This window comes from Bos grunniens, chromosome 5, assembly GCF_055505025.1.
Source record: "Bos grunniens cultivar Pamir isolate PY7600 chromosome 5, Bosgru_T2T1.0, whole genome shotgun sequence".
In the NCBI taxonomy this organism is placed as follows: Eukaryota; Metazoa; Chordata; class Mammalia; order Artiodactyla; family Bovidae; genus Bos; species Bos grunniens.
This window is the reverse complement of record NC_141169.1, coordinates 30,573,822-30,592,237: the sequence shown is the minus strand read 5'-3', so window position 1 is coordinate 30,592,237 and position 18,416 is coordinate 30,573,822. Positions and strand designations below refer to the sequence as shown.

Genomic DNA, 18,416 nt, shown 5'->3' with positions numbered 1-18,416 from the left:
AGCCAGAGAACAAACTCATGAATGAATACACACACATTCCCCACATGATTTAATTGTCAAAAGCATTTCCATTCTACCTGAACATGTTTAATATACATGGAAACAAAGAAAACAGTTAAATAAAGGTGACAGAAGCCCTAGGATAAACTTTTAGTTCTTTTATTTACCTGTTGTATAACCGTGGATAAGTCACTTAAAATTCTGAAACACATCTATAAATGGGAACAAAAACACTTGCCATATTTGCCTCAAAGAATTCTACAAATTAATGGAGATAAAAGTTTTATACTGTATAAAGCAAACCTCACAATAAGACTATAGGGTATTAGAGTGGGTATAAATTTTTTGGTTTTGTTTTTGTGTGATTGTTGTTAGTTACATCCTAGAATAGTGATTAGCAAACCACAGCTGGACTTCAAATCAAAAACGGAGGAGACAGTAAAATTTGACATGGTCTAGGCTCTTAAACAAGCTCTTCTACATGAGCCTCATAGCATCTGAGAAGAGCTGGTTTTTCCTCTAAGACAGAATTACTTTGGGCAATCCAAACAGCACCAGAAAATATAATCTTCACTTTGTATGCTGGGGAACTATGTATTTTTATTTATGTTCTATAGAAGTGACTCTAAGGAATTATTTATAGATGACAAAAATATCTTTCTGTATCAGTACTAACCCTGATATCTTGACAAGTTAAAATTTACTCATTCTATTCAGTATCAACTAAAAATCGTGTTAATTTTCCTGCTGGGTCACATCTTCACCCTCATGAATACTTGTTTATTTCTCCCCCTTTATTATTTAGCTCATAGCTAGGAGATACACTAATGTGAACGGAAACACAAACAAAGTCATATTGTAGTACATTGCTGTGCAGCTGTAAAACAGCTGTCACTTTTTCACTACAGAGGCGGCTGTCTTCTGGGAAAGCTGAAATGATCCTTGTGTGTAGCAAGGAAATCAGTTTGTGGAGCACTTTAAACAAAAAGGTGCTAGAGAATCTCAGCTGTTATTGATGAGAAGCCCCAGAGGTGGAGAAGTCACTATGTTACAGATTCCCAATCTGTGAGTATCCTTAAGGGAGCAATTTGGCATCACCAGGAAAGAGTCTCAGCTTGATGTGATTGCTTTGAGTCCCCAATTTAATTTCAATCACCCAGCCAAGAGAACAGACATCATCCTTCAGAATAACAGACTATTGCAGATCTTACTGCAGGGTATCCTGGGAAAAGTCTCTATCCTCTTCTTCCTCCCCCTACAAATAACATTATTAAGAGACCTATACATCAGGTTTTAGATGCATCAAGAGTGTTAAATATTGTAAGACAAAGCAATGAGTTTTTCAGGAAAGAGTTTTGATGAAAAACATTCTCACAAACGTTACTAAATCTGAAGAGTCCCAAGAAATTAACAATACCAGTTCTCTGCTGCCAAGGAAAAACATCCCCTAAGACTGTCTCAATACTACAAAATGCTTTCATATGAAAGTTATTTCAGAACAATTCTTTTTCCCAAATGTCCAGCTTTTGCTTCACCATATCAAAGCCTCTATTCAACTGGCAGGCAGAAGGAATATCTTGAAAACAAATGTTCTCATGAGCAAGTCAACTGCAGAAAGAGTAAACAGAACATCTTCAGTCCAACATGAATGAAGATTAAAATACGGAATAAGAGGGAATTCCCTGGCAGTCCAGCAGTTAGGGCTCTGCACTTTCACTGTGGAGGGCCCAGCTATCCTGGTGGGGGAACTAGGATCCCACAAGCCCGTGCAGTACGCGCCCCCCCCACAAAAAAAAAAGCAGAACGAGACAAATTACTATTTTTCATAAAATCATTACCAGTTCATTATACTAAGTTCTCCTTTTATTCTTTTTCTTCTGTGAATTCTTTCCATTCCAAAGTGTTCCATTCTTCAGGGTCTAATGTAAGTATTATCAACTTATGGAAAGCGTTCCGTAATCATTTTAGTATAAAACAACCTCTTTATTATCTAAAACACTCATCTGGCAGATATAAAATGCTGCCTCATACTGTTAATTTTCTCTGTTCAGAAAAAAAGTAACATTTTTTAATGGTGAAACTAAAACCTCACCACCCTGAACTCAATGCACCTCCCTAAGTAATCTTTGCCCATTATGCACTCATATTTCATAGAACTGCAATCATAGATTTATATATTGTCTTACTTTTTTCTACCATGTTTCCATTAAGTTGCAAGAAGTTGATGAACATTTATTTAACTGTTCTCTTCCTTGAACATTTGGGTAATTCTGTTTACCTCTACTTAGAATTTTTCATATGGTCACTCCCTCACTTTCTTCAGGTATTTATTCAAATGTCATTTACTCATACAGGCCGCCCAAAAGCACATGAAAAGATGTTCAACATCACTAATTATTAGAGAAATGCATATCAAAATCACAATGAGGTACCACCTCACACAAGTCAGAATGGCCATCATTAAAAAGTCTGCAAATAACAAATGCTAGAGAGGGTATGGAGAAAAGGGAACCTTCCTGCGCTGTTGGCAGGATTATAAACTGGAGCAGCCACTACGGAAAAAACAGTACGGAAGGTCCTGAAAAACTAAAAACAGACTTGCCATATGATTTGGTAATCCCACTCCTGGGCATATATCCAGAAAAAAACTATGGTTTGAAAAATATATGCACCCCAATGTTCACAGCAGCACTATTTACAATAGCTATGACATGGACACGACCTAAATGCCCATCAACAGATGCATGGATAAAGAAGGGGCATGTACGGGTGTGTGTGTGTGTGTAATATATATACACATATATATACTACACGTAATATATACACACACACATATGTATATACACACACACACACAGTAGAATACTACTCAGCCCTGAATGAAATAATGCCATCTGCAGCAACATGGATGGACCTAGAGATTATCATACTAAGTGAAGGAAATCAGAAAAAGACAAATACCATATGACATTGCTTATATGTAAAATCTAAAATACAGCACAAATGAACTTATTTATGAAACAGAAATGGAAAACCAACTTATGGCAACCAAAAACGAAAGAAAGTGAAAGGAAAGTGAAGTCAGTCAGTCGTGTCCGACTCTTTGCGACCCCATAGACTGTAGCCTACCAGGTTCCTCCATCCATGGGATTCTCCAGGCAAGAACACTGGAGTGGGTTGCCATTTCCTTCTCCAATGCATGAAAGTGAAAAGTCAAAGTGAAGTCGCTCAGTAGTGTCCCACTCCTAGCGACCCCATGGACTGCAGCCCACCAGGCCCCTCCGTCCATGGGATTTTCCAGGCAAGAGTACTGTATAGCAGGACCTGTAATTATCCATAATGGAGAAAATCCATAATGGAAAAAAATATGAAAAAGAACATGATTCACTTTGCTGTAACCAGAAACTAACACAACACTGTCAATCAACTACACTTCAATTAAAAAAAACATTGTCCCATTGTTAACCACCCTTTCAAATTGCATCTTTCCCCCCAAACTCCTGCTTTACTTTGCTCAAAAAAATTTATCTACATCTAACATATTTACATATTAACTGACTTATTTGGTTTATTGTTTGTCTCCCCACTAGTTTAACGTCCAAGAAGGCAGAGATTTTTGCTCACTGATGAGTTTCTGGTGCCTAGAACAATAACTGACATTTGGCAAATGATGATAAAATATTCAATGAACGAATAAGCTGAACATCACTACGGACAGTGTTTTTCTTCAAGTGGCCATGTTCCTTAAAAATGCACTTCCAAGGCTTGGAGTACCAAGTTAGATGGTAAAAAAAATCTCTTATGACTCTTGATAAATGGTGCAAAATATTTTCTAAAAGGGCCGGACTAACGTATTCTCAACAGTGTAAAGGCCTACTATATTCACCACAGTTATCTTTCTAAGTTCTATTAGCACAAATAAGTTGCAAGCTCATTTAAAGCCAAGTAAGACTGTCTTGTACTTAATTTTGCACTGAATGCCTGTTGAATGATTAACCTATAGGAAAGGCGTGCTCCCTAAACATTTTCAATAACTCGAAAGCTCACCCACCACATTAAAGAGTACGATGACGTTTCTTTAAAAAAAAAAAGCTTATCTTCCCACCCAACCCACAATCCTATACACTCCCTCCTATAGACTCCCTCTGTAGATGAGTCTATAGGATCTAGATATGAACAGGGATCTATGTGAAAGGATAAAGTAAGGCCTTGCTGTTTCTAAGGCTGAGATTTTAATGAGAAAGGCAAATGTCATCATTTTCCGAGACTCACACAGCCCACTAGAAAGTGGGGCTCCACTCCAAGCCGCCTCGGCCTCTAGAACACCAGGGCTTTTCCCATTGAAAAAGTTTTGTTCCTCCGAAAAGAACCGTCGAAAAAGTCTTGCTACCCCACCTACTTTCTGTCTTTAAGTGAAAGCCATTTATTTGGGGTAGCTTCTGCCCTGTTGAAGTCACCATCTCAAAAAGACGCCCCCGGCTCTCCACAAAACATGGCGCCACTAAAGAACCCCCCACTCCCTAAGTAAAGCCCGCTCAGGCCGCCCGCGCCCCCGGCCGGAGGAGGGCCGCGGAGGAGGAGCTGTAGGTGCCGGCCTCCCCCTACCCCGACCCCGTGAGGGCCACAGCTCACCACCGGGGACGCCTCCCTCCCCCAAAAGACCCAGCGCCACAAACACCTCTCCTCGCAACCCCCGACACCCACCTTTTCGGGTCCGCCTGGCCCCACCCGGGCGGCCTTCTACTTCCCTCCGCGTCTCACCCAACGGCAGAACAGCACCGCGCCGCTAGGCCAGGTTTGAAATCCTGCACCAACCAATCACAGAGAAATTTATTCCTCCCGCGGTGTTTCCCCCCGCCCACGCTCTGACGCACACGCCAGGGCAACGGAGAAGGGCGGGGACACAAGAGAGGGCATGCGCATTCTGATAGAGCGAGGCCAAAGGCACCCATCTTGACTAAGGTCAACAGTTTTGGGGGTTTTCTTTCTCCCTTCGCCCCACTCCCTCCGGAACACTTTCTTGAAGGCATTCAAGATACCATGTTGACTAAAGGCAAATGATACTTTTTGAGGGCAAATTTTTCTGGGCCTGTTTTCCCCAGACCCGGAAATAGGACTTTTGGAAATTCTTAACTGAGAAGTGGATCATCTCTCCATTCAATAGGAAGAATTTCGGAAGATTTACTGAGCCGACAGTTCAGTTCAGTTCAGTCCCTCAGTCGACTCTGCGACCCCATGGACTGCAGCTCGCCAGGCCTCCCTGTCCATCACCAACTCCCGGAGTTTACTCAGACTCATGTCCGTGGAGTCGGTGATGCCATCCAACCATCTCATCCTCTGTCGTCCCCTTCTCCTCCCACCTTCAATCTTTCCCAGCATCAGGGACTTTTCAAATGAGTCAGTTTGCATCAGGTGGCCAAAGTATTGGAATTTCAGCTTCAGAATCAGTCGTTCCAATGAATATTCAGGACTGATTTCCTTTAGAATGGATTGGTTGGATCCCCTTGCAGTCCAAGGGACTCTCAAAGAGTCTTCTCCAGCTGCTGCTGCTGCTGCTGCTGCTGCTAAGTCGCTTCAGTCGTGTCCAACTCTGTGCGACCCCATAGACAGCAGCCCACCAGGCTCCGCCGTCCCTGGGATTCTCCAGGCAAGAACACTGGAGTGGGTTGCCATTGCCTTCTCCAATGCATGAAGGTAAAAAGTGAAAGTGAAGTCGCTCAGTCGTATCCGACTCTTCGCAACCCCATGGACTGCAGCGTACCAGGCTCCTCTGTCCATGGGATTTTCCAGGCAAGAGTACTGGAGTGGGGTGCCATTGACAGGCCATCAATTCTTCGGCGCTCAGCTTTCTTTATAGTCCAACTCTCACATCCATACATGACTACTGGAAAAACCATAGCTTTGACTAGGCGGACCTTTGTTGGCAAAATAATGTCTCTGCTTTTTAATATGCTGTCTAGATGGGTCATAACTTTTCTTCCAAGGAGTAAGCGTCTTTTAATTTCATGGCTGCAGTCACCATCTGCAGTGATTTTGGAGCCCCCCCAAAATAAAGTCTGTCACTGTTTCCATTGCTTCCCCATCTATTTGCCATGAAGTTATGGGACTAGATGCCATGATCTTAGTTTTCTGAATGCTGAGTTTTAAGCCACTCTCCTCTTTCACTTTCATCAAGAGACTCTTTAGTTCTTCACTTTCTGCCATAAGGGTGGTGTCATCTGCATATCTGAGATTATTGATATTTCTCCTGGCAATCTTGATTCCAGCTTGTACTTCATGCAGCCAGGATTTCTCATGATGTACTCTGCATATAAGTTAAATAAGCAGGGTGACAATATACAGCCTTGATGCACTCCTTTCCTGATTTGGAACCAGTCTGTTGTTCCATGTCCAGTTCTAACTGTTGCTTCCTGACCTGCATACAGATTTCTCAGGATACAGGTCAGGTGGTCTGGTATTTCTGTCTCTTTAAGAATTTTCCACAGTTTGTTGTGATCCACACAGTCAAAGGTTTTGGCATAGTCAAAAATGCAGAAGTAGATGTTTTTTCCAGAACTCTCTTGCTTTTTCAATGATCCAACAGATGTTGCAATTTGATCTCTGGTTCCTCTGCCTTTTCTAAATCCAGCTTGAACATCTGGAAGTTCACAGTTCACATGCTGTTGAAGCTTGGCTTGGTGAATTTTGAGCATTACTTTGCTAGCATGTGAGATGAGTGCAATTGCACAGTAGTTTGAACATTCTTTGGCATTGCCTTCCTTTGGGATTGAAATGAAAACTGACCTTTTCCAGTCCTGTGGCCACAGCTGAGTTTTCCAGATTTGCTGGCATATTGAGTGCAGTACTTTCACAGCATCATCTTTTAGGATTTGAAATAGGTGAACTGAAATTCCATCACCTCCACTAGCTTTGTTCATAGTGATGCTTCCTAAGGCCCACTTGACTTCACTTTCCAGGATGTCTGGCTCTAGGTGAGTAATCACACCATCATGGTTATCTGGGTCATGAAGATCTTTTTTGTATAGTTCTTCTGTGTATTCTTGCCACCTCTTCTTAATATCTTCTGCTTCTGTTAGGTCCCTACCATTTCTGTCCTTTATTGTGCCCATCTTCGCATGAAATGTTCCCTTGGTATCTCTAATTTTCTTGAAGAGGTCTCTAGTCTTTCCCATTATATTGTTTTCCTCTATTTCTTTGCATTGTTCGCTGAGGAAGGCTTTCTTATCTCTTCTTGCTATTCTTTGGAACTCTGCATTCAAATGGGTATATCTTTCCTTTTCTCCTTTGCCTTTTGCTTCTCTTCTTTTCACAGCTATTTGTAAGGCCTCCTCAGACAAGAGAGTTTACATTACAACCACACAGCACAGATCTCTACTGATCCTTACAACACATAATATTGTTGTTGTTCAGTCACTAAATCCTGTCCAACTCTTTGAGATACCATGAATTGCAGCATGCCAGGCTTCTCTGTCCATCACTATCTCCTTGAGTTTGCTCAAACTCGTGTCCATTGAGACAGTGATGCCATCCAACCATCTCATCCTCTGTCATCCCCTTCTCCTCTTGCCCTCAATTTTTCCCAGCATCAGGGTCTTTTCCAGTGTCAGCTTTTCACATCAGGTGGCCAAAGTATTGGAGCTTCAGCTTCAGTCCTCCCAATGAATATTCAGGGTTGATTTCCTTTTAGGATGGACTGGTTGGATCTCCTTGCAGTCAAAGGGACTCTCAAGAGTCTTCTCCAACACCACAGTTCAAAAAGCATCAATTCTTCGGCACTCAGGTTTCTTTATAGTCCAACTCTCACATCCATACATGACTACTGGAAAAACCATAGCTTTGACACATGTAATGTACGCTAGCAAAGAATGACCAGACTAGGAAGGGATGGGACTTTATCCTATAATTGACACAATGACAAGATAATAGGGCCTGGGTTGACTCTGATTATGCTTGCATTTTACATAGGTCATGTGCTCAAATGGGGGCTTCCCTGATGGCTCAGTAGTAAAGAATCCACCTGCAACGCAGGAGACTGCCTGCAGTGCAGGAAACCTGGGTTGGGAAGATCCCCTGGAGAAGGAAATGGAAACTCACTCCAGTATTCTTGCCCAGAAAATGTCATGGACAGAGGAATGTGGCAGGCTACAGTTCATAGGGTCGCAAGCCTTGGACATGACTTAGTGACTAAACCACAACCACCATGCTCAAATGGCATGGAGGTTTGTTTAGAGAGGGGAAAATCTGAAAGTAGAAAGACTTGCTTCATTGTTAGGGAGAGGACACAAGCTGAATTAGACAAGTGGCAGTGGGAATGGAAAGGAGGGGACAGGTGGCAAAGATATTCATGAAATGAAATGGATTTATTAAATGATTAGGGGTTGAGGGAGAGAAGGGGATGTACAATGACTCAGTTCTCCCCTTCTCCCCTTCACCCCTTATCCAATTACTTAAAACAAGTCTTTTTTAAAAAAATATTCTTTTATTTTTTTCTTTTATCACTTGGCTGCGCTGGGTCTTACTTGCTGGTGCCCAGGCTTCTCATTGTGGTGGCAGAGTGCAGGCTCTAGGGCACGCGGGCTCAGGAGTTGCCACTTTCGGGGTTTCTAGAGCACAGGGACTCCAGTAGCAGTGGCCTGTGAGATTCATCACCCCATGGCATGTGGAATCTTCTCAGGCCAGGGATCAAACCTGTGTCCCCTGCATCGGCAGGTGGATTCTTAACCACTGGACTACCAGAGAAGTCCTACTTCAGCGCAGTTCTTAAGTATCTCTTTGTATGTATCCACTTCTTCCTACCTTCTCCACCTTAATCCCAACTCAGTTGTCCAAGCCATCAGTGAATCTGGTTACCCTTCACTTGCATTTTTTACACCCTGAATGATCTTTTAAGAATGTAATTCTAATCATGCTTCTCTCTTGTTTAAAACCATTAATGACTTCAACTTCCTCCTCAATAAAGACCAAAATCCTTAACAAGGCTCTCCTAACCTGGCCCTGGCTTGCCCTTAGAGCTGCATTTCGTGACCGTCTGGCATTTCCAGCTCCTCTTTCCCACCGCCACAGCCTCTTCACCTGGCTAAATTTTCCTAATCCTTTGCAGCAGCTGAGATGTTTTCTGCCTTGCTCAGGGAGGTCTCCGAGGCCTAGAGCCATGCCTTTCCCTATAAGCTTCCCTAGAACGACTTACTCCCACAGGTCAGCTCATCTTTTTCATCTTCCTGGTTCTTCTAGTCACCAACTATATGGACTTTTAGAAGCCATCTGTGCCTTTGCTCACTTGTCTAGGAATGGAAATCATAATAATACCTATTTCATAGATAAGTGAGCTGTCCATATAAAACACTTTGCACAGTTTCTGGCACACAGTGAGTGCCCAGCAAATATTCCTGATTTTACCCACAAGACCATAAACGTCCAGAGAACAGAGATTGTACTCCTCTAATTTACTGCTATAATCTCTTGCTTTTGCAGCTCCAATAAATAGTCATGTGAGGGAGCAGAGGTGCATTCAATAAGACAGTGGGAGCATTCCACCCCACCATCCAAACTCTGTGTCCCAAATGATGGGTGAGGGTTGGTGATACTGACACCCCCATTCCTCCCTTCCCCCAAAGCACCACCACACCCCTCCCATTCCATTCAACCCCCTTCCCTGCTACACCAGCCCTTGAAAATGTGTGTGTGTGTGCATATGTGTGTGTGTGTGTGTGTGTGTGTGTGTGTGTGTGTGTGTGTAGGGATGTTTTAAACCCCTTTCTTCTCAAACTGTAGTTCTCTGGGTAGGGAGGCATCCTGGAGCTGTGATGGGAAAAGCATGAGAACTGATGCCAGAAAGCACAGATTCGATTCCCGGCCCTGCCACTTATTAGAGGCGAGATGTTGGCCTGGTTATTTAATCTCTCGCATTGGGAGAGCCCCACGCACCGGGTGATTTGGAGGAACCAGCGAGGTAATAGTTGTAGAAGGGCCTCTGCCTGCTGTACCGCGCCGTCGAAGGATGCATTAGCACCGTTACGCCCGCCCTCGCCCTACCCGCTCCCCCGGCCGCCGCGGCGCGCCGGAGCCGCTAATGGGATTTATGCTAATGCGAGGACGCGGATGGCCGGTCGAGCGCGCGGCCCCGCCACCCCGGCGCCCCACCTCGAGTCGGGCGGGCCGCCTGCCCAGAAGTAGCGACCGGGGAGCCGGCACCGTCGGTCGCTGGGCAGTAGCGGGGTGGGGGGGATGGGAAGGCCGGGCGGGGCTGGAGGAGACGCGGCCCTGGCGGCGGGCCGTCTGGTTGCCGCCCAGTGTTTGTCTTCATCCTCTCCCCATTTCGGCTTTTATCTCCCAATTCCTTCTCATTTGCTCACCATCTCTACAGGTCTTACTCCCTACCTCCATTCGAGAATCACTGTTCCCTTTGTCAATTACACCAGCACGTGTGGAGCACTTACGTGTACTTACGTGTACGGTGTACTGCGCCCTACACACGGCGCAGAGTACGGAGATGCGGAGTGTGTCCCCAGGGGTTCGGGGCGGGGGAGCAAGCCCTCTTCTGGCTGGGAATCAGGGAGGAAGAGGCATTTGAGTTGAGCTCGAGGAATGGATAGGATCCCAACGGGGAGGGGACTGGGAAGTGAAGTAGTCAGAAATGTTCAGAGAAGATGGAGAAATTAATCCAGCGTGGCGGAAGTGCAAGAATCTTGATAGGGGGTGGTAAAGGCTGGAGGGAATTTTGGTATCACAGAATAAGAGACCTTGAATACCAAGCCGTATAAGATAAGTTTAATTCTCCAGGCACTAGTGAGCCATTGAAGAGTTTTTTTTTTTTTTTAGCAAATGGCAAGTGAGAACTTCTTCTTGTTCTCTAAGAGAGGCACCAAAGCATATTGGTAAAATGCATGGGCTCAGGAGTTATTTTGGCCCTGGTTCAAGGTCTGCTTCTATGGGCAGCTTGACTTGTCTGTGCCTCCATTTCTCTATGCATTAAATGGGAGTGATAATTATAGTTTAAAGGGCTGTTGGGAGGATTAAATGAGACAGTGTTTGCAAAACTCTTAGCACAGTGCCTGGCATATAGTAAGGGCTCCACATAAGTTTTAGTTCTTATTACTTTGTGTCTCCCTGTCTTTTGTTTTTCCTTTCTCTCTTCTGATGACCTCCCTCTCACTGAAAACAAAACAAATCTTCCCAAACCCATGTTTTTCCTGCCCCATGCCTAGGAATCACCCTCTCACAATGAATAATGTATTGAATTAAATCAGACTCTAATACAACCAAGTCCCCTTATAGAAACACATCTGTGCCTCTCCCAGGTGCTCAGGTTCCTTAGACCCTTGCCTAGGGGAAGAGATGCATTTATTGAGGTCCTGAACTTCTTTCTGCTAAATTCCAGCCTCCTTAAAAGCCAAGACCACAGCACTTCCACGTGCCTGACCTTCAGTAGGTTCCTCCTCTAGACCAGGGGTTGTCAAGTATGCATCAGAATCCCCTCAAGGGTTCTTGTTGAAACAGGTTGCTGGGCCCACGGTTAGAGTTTCTGGTCATTAAGTCTTTGGTAGGGCCTGAGGACTTGCATTTCTAATGCATTTCCAGGTGATGCTGATGCTACTGATGGGGTGACTTCACTGAGAACCCAGTGCTCTAGAATTGCTGTTGAATGGCTACCCCCAAGAAAGTAAAGTAGCCTCACCACCCCTTTCCTGCCCAGCTGGTCATGAGAATCCAAAATATGTGTCCAAGGCCTAGAATCATGAAGAGTGAGACTAGGGAATTTTCTAAAAACTTCCCAAGTGATTCTGATGTGCAAACAAGTTTGAGACCCACTGGAAAATCCCATGGAAAGAGGAGCCTGGTAGGCTACAGTCCTTAGGGTCACAAAGAGTTGAATAGGACTGAGCGACTTCAATTGCACTCATCTCACATGCTAGTAAAGTAATGCTCAAAATTCTCCAAGCCAGGCTTCAGCAATATGTGAACCGTGAACTTCCTGATGTTCAAGCTGGTTTTAGAAAAGGCAGAGGAACCAGAGATCAAATTGCCAACATCCGCTGGATCATGGGAAAAGCAAGAGAGTTCCAGAAAAACATCTATTTCTGCTTTATTGACTATGCCAAAGCCTTTGACTGTATGGATCACAATAAACTATGGAAAATTCTTCAAGAGATGGGAATACCAGACCACCTGACCTGCCTCTTGAGAAATCTATATGCAGGTCAGGAAGCAACAGTTAGAATTGGACATGGAACAACAGACTGGTTCCAAATAGGAAAAGGACTACGTCAAGGCTGTATATTGTCACCCTGCTTATTTAACTTCTATGCAGAGTACGTCATGAGAAATGCAAGAAGACTGGAAGAAACACAAGCTGGAATCAAGATTGCCGGGAGAGATATCAATAACCTCAGATATGCAGATGACACCACTCTTATGGCAGAAAGTGAAGAGGAACTAAAAAGCCTCTTGATGAAAGTGAAAGAGGAGAGTGAAAAAGTTGGCTTAAAGCTCAACATCAGAAAATGCAGATCATGGCATCTGGTCCCATCACTTCATGGGAAATAGATGGGGAAACAGTGGAAACGGTGTCAGACTTTATTTTTCTGGGCTCCAAAATCACTGCAGATGGTGACTGCAGCCATGAAATTAAAAGACGCTTACTCCTTGGAAGGAAAGTTATGACCAACCTAGATAGCATATTCAAAAGCAGAGACATTACTTTGCCAACAAATGTTCGTCTAGTCAAGGCTATGGTTTTTCCTGTGGTCATGTATGGATGTGAGACTTGGACTGTGAAGAAGGCTGAGTGCCAAAGAATTGATGCTTTTGAACCGTGGTGTTGGAGAAGACTCTTGAGAGTCCCTTGGACTGCAAGGAGATCCAACCAGTCCATTCTGAAGGAGATCAGCCCTGGGATTTCTTTGGAAGGAATGATGCTAAAGCTGAAACTCCAGTACTTTGGCCACCTCATGGGAAGAGTTGACTCATTGGAAAAGACTCTGATGCTGGGAGGGATTAGGGGCAGGAGGAGAAGGGGACGACAGAGGATGAGATGGCTGGATGGCATCACTGACTCGATGGATGTGAGTCTGAGTGAACTCCGGGAGTTGGTGATGGACAGGGAGGCCTGGCGTGCTGCGATTCATGGGGTCACAAAGAGTCAGACACGACTGACTGAGCAACTGAACTGAACTGAACTGAACTGAGCGACTTCACTTTCACTTTTCACTTTTACCTTGTACTGCCCCCCATCCCCTCTCCCACCAACACTAGTATACTTCCCTTCTCATTGTGCCCAGCTCAGCTGACCCAGCAAGCCCTACTGCCTGCCCATACTTCATTCAAAGGATGCTCAGCTACTCTGAGTTCAAGGTGGCTGGAACTGTAGGGAGACAGGCTGAGAAAAGGAAGAGGAAAGTAGCTGGTTCTGAAAAAAGGCCAGAGATTCATGTAAACTGTAACAGGTAGCAACACTACTAATTTTTAACCCTGAAAGTTAAGTCAAGAGCCAGTTCTTAGAGTCAGGCCTGGAATCAGATCTGGGCTCTCTCCATCTCTGTTCAACTTCTACTATCTGTTGATTTAAGGTTTAAAAAGGAGATCATGTATTCAAAGTTCTCTTCCCCAGCTGTTGCTGGGGAACTTTCACACACATTTCATTAGATTCTCTGAACAGTCCTATGGGACAAGCAAAGTATTATTCCCACAGAGAGGGGAAAGTTAAACTGCTAGTTCCCTCCCATTTTACAGACGACAAAGGTGAGTCTCAGAGAAGTGAAAAGACTTGTCTGAAGTCTGCGCAGTTTGGGTAAATTGGGGAAGTGCTGGAAGCAGAGCAGACTGTCATCTCTGCTTATTCTCTGTTCCTTTGCTCTCTCCTTCCCCTGGGTCCCTTTTGCAACCCTTCTAGGCTTGTTTTACCTGCTCTGAACAGAAGGAAGATGGGGTGCGCTCTCGGCACTTCTTGGGGACGGTCTTGCTCTCCTGCCCATCACCCAACCTTCTACCTGCAGCTTCCTCCCTAGTTAGGCCCCTGCCAAGTCGCTTCAGTCGTGTCCAACTCTGTGCGACCCCATAGACTGCAGCTTACCAGGCTTCTCTGTCCATGGGATTCTCCAGGCAAGAACACTGGAGTGGGTTGCCATTTCCTTCTCCAATGCATGAAAGTGGAAAGTGAAAGTGAAGTCACTTAGTCGTGTCTGACTCTTAGCGACCCCATGGACTGCAGCCCACCAGGCTCCTCCATCCATGGGATTTTCCGGGCAACAGTACTGGAGTGGGGTGCCATTGCCTTCTTCCAGTTAGGCCCCTATAGGACTGAAACTGGCAGTCCCTGTGGCACATATCTACCCTGAATTCAAATTCTGGTGCAACCGAATTTAAACAGACCTCTTCTGCTCTCCAGGCCTGTCTCCGCATCAGTGACATAAGGAGTGGTTTAAATCCATGGTTCCCAAATTTAGAGGCCTTGGAATAATCACAGGAGATTTATCCTGTGGCGCCATAAAGACTATGAGTAACCCATCTGTGTGTAACTGATTGACTATGTGTAACTGTATGATTGCTGGGGGATGAATAAAATGCAAATGAGTTTTAATGATGAGATCCAGAACTCAGTCATTATGGTGCTTTCTCAATCAACAGATATCAAAAATACAACTGCTGGAATTCCCTGTCAGTCCAATGTTTAGGACTCAGCACTTTCACTGCCAAGGAACTGGGTTCAGCCCCCGTTGGAAATTAACATCTCGCAAGCCGTGCATCATGACCGCTCCCCAAAAAAACAAAACAAAACAACACTAATAACATGTCAAGGTCTTGGAAGTGTTTTGGAATGAAAAAGTTTGGAAATCCTTTGGAGTTGAGCGGCCGTCCTGCAAAGCTACAAAAGGGAAGGGATTTTAGGCCACTAGGGGGCGCTGCATCCTGGAAACGACGTGGAAACGGGGTGAGAAAGCGGTTCCAAACTGGGAGAGGATACCACCCAGGTTCCAGTCCTGTGTCTAGAGACAATAACGAAGACATGTTACACATAAGGCTCTGTAAGGGAGATGTACAGATCTGAGGGAGGTAAGGGACCCAGAGGGGACCCAGCATATTGCATACATCTCAGTCACTCCCTTCTCGTTAGACCCGGAGCTCCAGTTCCTGGCCTGGCTCATAGGAAAGTTCTCACATTCCACTTCAGCTATCTTCAGACAAGGAAAGGAGGAGGAAAAAAAAGGTACCAACAAGGCACAGATGGCCATCCCGAGGGAGTGGTCTTGGCATGAACCTCCGGAGTGTGGGGAACAGATGGAGATCTGGGGAGGCAGGGACTCCTTTCTGAAGGAGTTGGGGAACAGTAAGAGAGGAGCAGAAGGGCAGTTCAGGCAGAGATTTTGTCTGAAAAAAGGAGTAATTATGAGAAGACCTTTGCTGAGATGTGGGCTGCCTCACCCGGCAGTAAGCAGCAGCAGCTCACTGCCAGACGGGATAGAGGCCAGCACCCTCCTCCACTTTCAGCCCCTCGCCCACCCCACCCCAGCCCTGCTGAACCCCGGGCAGAGCTCTGACCCAGCTCAGGCTGTCCAATCAGAAGTTTCTCCCTGGCAAGGGCCAGAGAACTTTGAAGAGAGAAGTGGATTTCCACACAATATACCCCCAAGGCTGAGGCCCTGTCACACTCATAGACTGTCAGGATCCAGAAAACTTTCCAGCTTAACCTGAAGGTGCACTCAGACAGGCGCTCCCCATGACGCAACACAGGGGCTCTGCCCTGCCCTGGGACAGACAGGCACACACACACAAGCTCAGGCTTGATTTTAGCCAAGCAAATGAAAGACCCAGGGCCAGAACATTGCCTCACTCCCCCAACTTCTCCTCCCTGCCAAGCTCCACTCACCAGCTGTTCCTTTCTCACAGCCCTCAAAAGCTCAGAGCAGCAGATTCCTTCCCATAGTCGTCCCTTTGCCCTACCCGACCCCTGCCCCTCTTCCTGGGCTCTAGACACCAGCCCTGACCCCCAGGCTGAGTGTCTCTCAAGAGCCGCTCCTCCTGCCCTCCCAGACCCCCAGGCCTCCCACGAAGCCTTTTTGAGGTTGCCAAGCATGGTTGGAGGGCATCACCGATTCAGTGGATGTGAACTTGGGCAAACCCCAGGAGATAATGAAGGATAGGAAGGCGTGCTGCAATCCTTGGGGTTGCGAAGTGTCGGACACGACTTGGCAACGGAACAACAACCACAGAACCTGAGTGCTCACCTAAGCAGCGAAGACCAGAAAGAGAGGCAGCCAGGGGAGCACGGGGGCTTCATACCGGCGAGGCTTCTTGGGCAGCAGAGTGGACAGAGGATGGACAGGGTGGGTCAGTCACTCTGGAGGGCGTGGACAAACCCTGCCTTGCCCCATCTTGTCAGGACCATCTCCCAAGCTTACAATTTTGGCTCCAACACATACACAAACACACATGCCCAGGCTTGTCTGCTCTGCAGAAGTCTGTTTCCCTGGGGCTCCAGGCCCTGGTTCTTCATTGCCCACCAAGCCTTTCCCATCTGCTTTCACAGGGGACCCTTCATCATGGGTCCCCCACAGAGATCTCCAAATTTTCTAGCCTTTTTCCGCCTTCCAGAGACAAGGCATATCAAATCTGCCATCACTGCAACTGTTCCCTTACAGCCCAGCCCCAGCGCCTCCCATCTCAGTGCCTCCCCCCTGCCTCAGGAAGGCTTCAAGGCCGGGAGGGAGGTCAGAATGGAGCCCATCCTGGTGAAATGAGAAAAGATTAGAGCAATACATTTGCTGTCAGTGGCAATAAGACTGCCTGAACAGGGGAGGAGGAGTATTTGATTTCAGGCTCTCCGGGGGTCTTGATGGAGGAACACTGGCAGCCTGCAGCCCCAGGCCTGATGGAGTGGGGAAGGCTGGTCCCAGCCCCAGCCAACGACAGGCCCGGGTGCCCCAGCCCTCCCATCTCAGTATTGACCCCATCCTCCACAGTCACCCGCTGGGTTCCAGCTCCCTCCTCTCTCCCCAACCATCATTTCTCCTTTTCCACTGCCAAACTTGCTTCCCCACAGCAGTTTTTCTACTGGTGCAGGGTGATGGAGCAGAAAGAACACTGCTCTAGGGGCTGGAGAGGAGGCCTAGGTTCTAACCCCCCTATTGTATCCTTCCAAACTGAAAGGCTTCCTGCGAGTTGCTAAGCATCTCTGAGCAGGGTGGGGCTGGAGGACAACATGACCTTTGACATCCTGAGGTCACTCAGCCATTCATGGCTTCAGTGGTGTTGGGCAACATCACTTAACCTCTCTGTGCGTGCATGCTTAGTCACTTCAGTCTGACTCTTTATGATCCCATAGATTGTAGCCCACCAGGCTCCTCTGTCCATGGGGATTTTCCAGGCAAGAATATTGGAGTGGCTTGCCATGCCCTCCTCCAGGGGATCTTCCCAACCCAGGGATTGACCTGTGTCTTTTATGTCTCTTGCATTGGCAAGTGGGTTCTTTACCACTAGCGCCACCTAGGAAGCCCCTCACCTCTCTGAGCTCCCATTTATTCATCTAGAAAGTGAAAGTGAAGCAAATAACAAAACCTAGCTATGTCCTGGGTTTCCCTGATGGCTCAGATGGTAAAGAATCCACCTATAATGTGGGAGACCTAGGTTCAATCCCTGGGTTGGGAAGATCCCCTGGAGGAGGGCATGACAACCTACTCCAGTATTCTGGAGAATCCCAGGGACAGAGGAGCTTGGTGAGCTACAGTCTATGAGGCCACAAAGAGTCAGACACGACTGAGCGGCTAAGCACAGCACAGCTATGTCCCAGGGCATTGGTCATATGAAATCTGTAAATAGTTGCATAATCTTGTTTATATGGAATTCGTGGTATGTTTTTTGGCTGAAAAATGGACCTGAGCTTCATCCAGAAGCTCTAGATGTTTCTTTCCTGCCCTAGAATCCTGGCTCTGGACCCTGCCCTCCCCAGTGGGTAGAGCGTGTAGTCTCTCTGGCAAAGTGACAGTGACGGTGAAAATCACTCACTCATGTCCGACTCTTTGGGACCCTATGGTCTGTAGCCTGCTGGGCTGCTCTGCCCATGGAATTCTCTGGGCCAGAAAACTGGAGTGGGTGGCTGTGCCCTTCTCCAGGGGAAATTCCCAACCCAGAGATCGAATCCAGGTCTCCCACACTGCAGGCGGATTCTTTACTGTCTGAGCCATCAGGGAAGCCCTCTGGCAAGGTGGATCAGGGGATTTCTTGGTCAAACAGGCTTGAGCTGAGGCGCTGAATGTCCTGGACCAGTCATGAAAGACATTCAGGAGGGGGGAGATTTTATTTTAATTTTTTGGCTGTGCCCTGCCATATGTGGGATCTTAGTTTTCCAACTAGGGATCAAACCTGTGCCCCTGGAGTGGAGGCTCAGAGTCTTAACCATGGACTACCAAGGAAGTCCCAGGAGG

General features: G+C 46.3%; 1 protein-coding gene across 3 annotated transcripts in view; it reads right to left on the bottom strand.

Moving 5' to 3' along the window:
* The window catches only part of RACGAP1 (Rac GTPase activating protein 1), a 37,202-nt gene extending 20,823 nt beyond the window's left edge, over positions 1-16,379 (bottom strand). For 2 of the 3 annotated variants that reach the window (XM_086399547.1, XM_086399548.1), the window contains exon 1: positions 4,705-4,774. Coding sequence is in view for 1 of the 3 variants with exons in the window: in XM_086399546.1 (XP_086255672.1) it covers positions 16,221-16,273 (53 nt within the window). In the remaining 2 variants the exon portion in view is untranslated. Of the gene's footprint in view, positions 1-4,704; positions 4,775-16,220 lie in introns of those variants that run through there. The other variant, XM_086399546.1, reaches the window with a different exon arrangement.
* Positions 16,380-18,416: the final 2,037 nt, after the last annotated feature.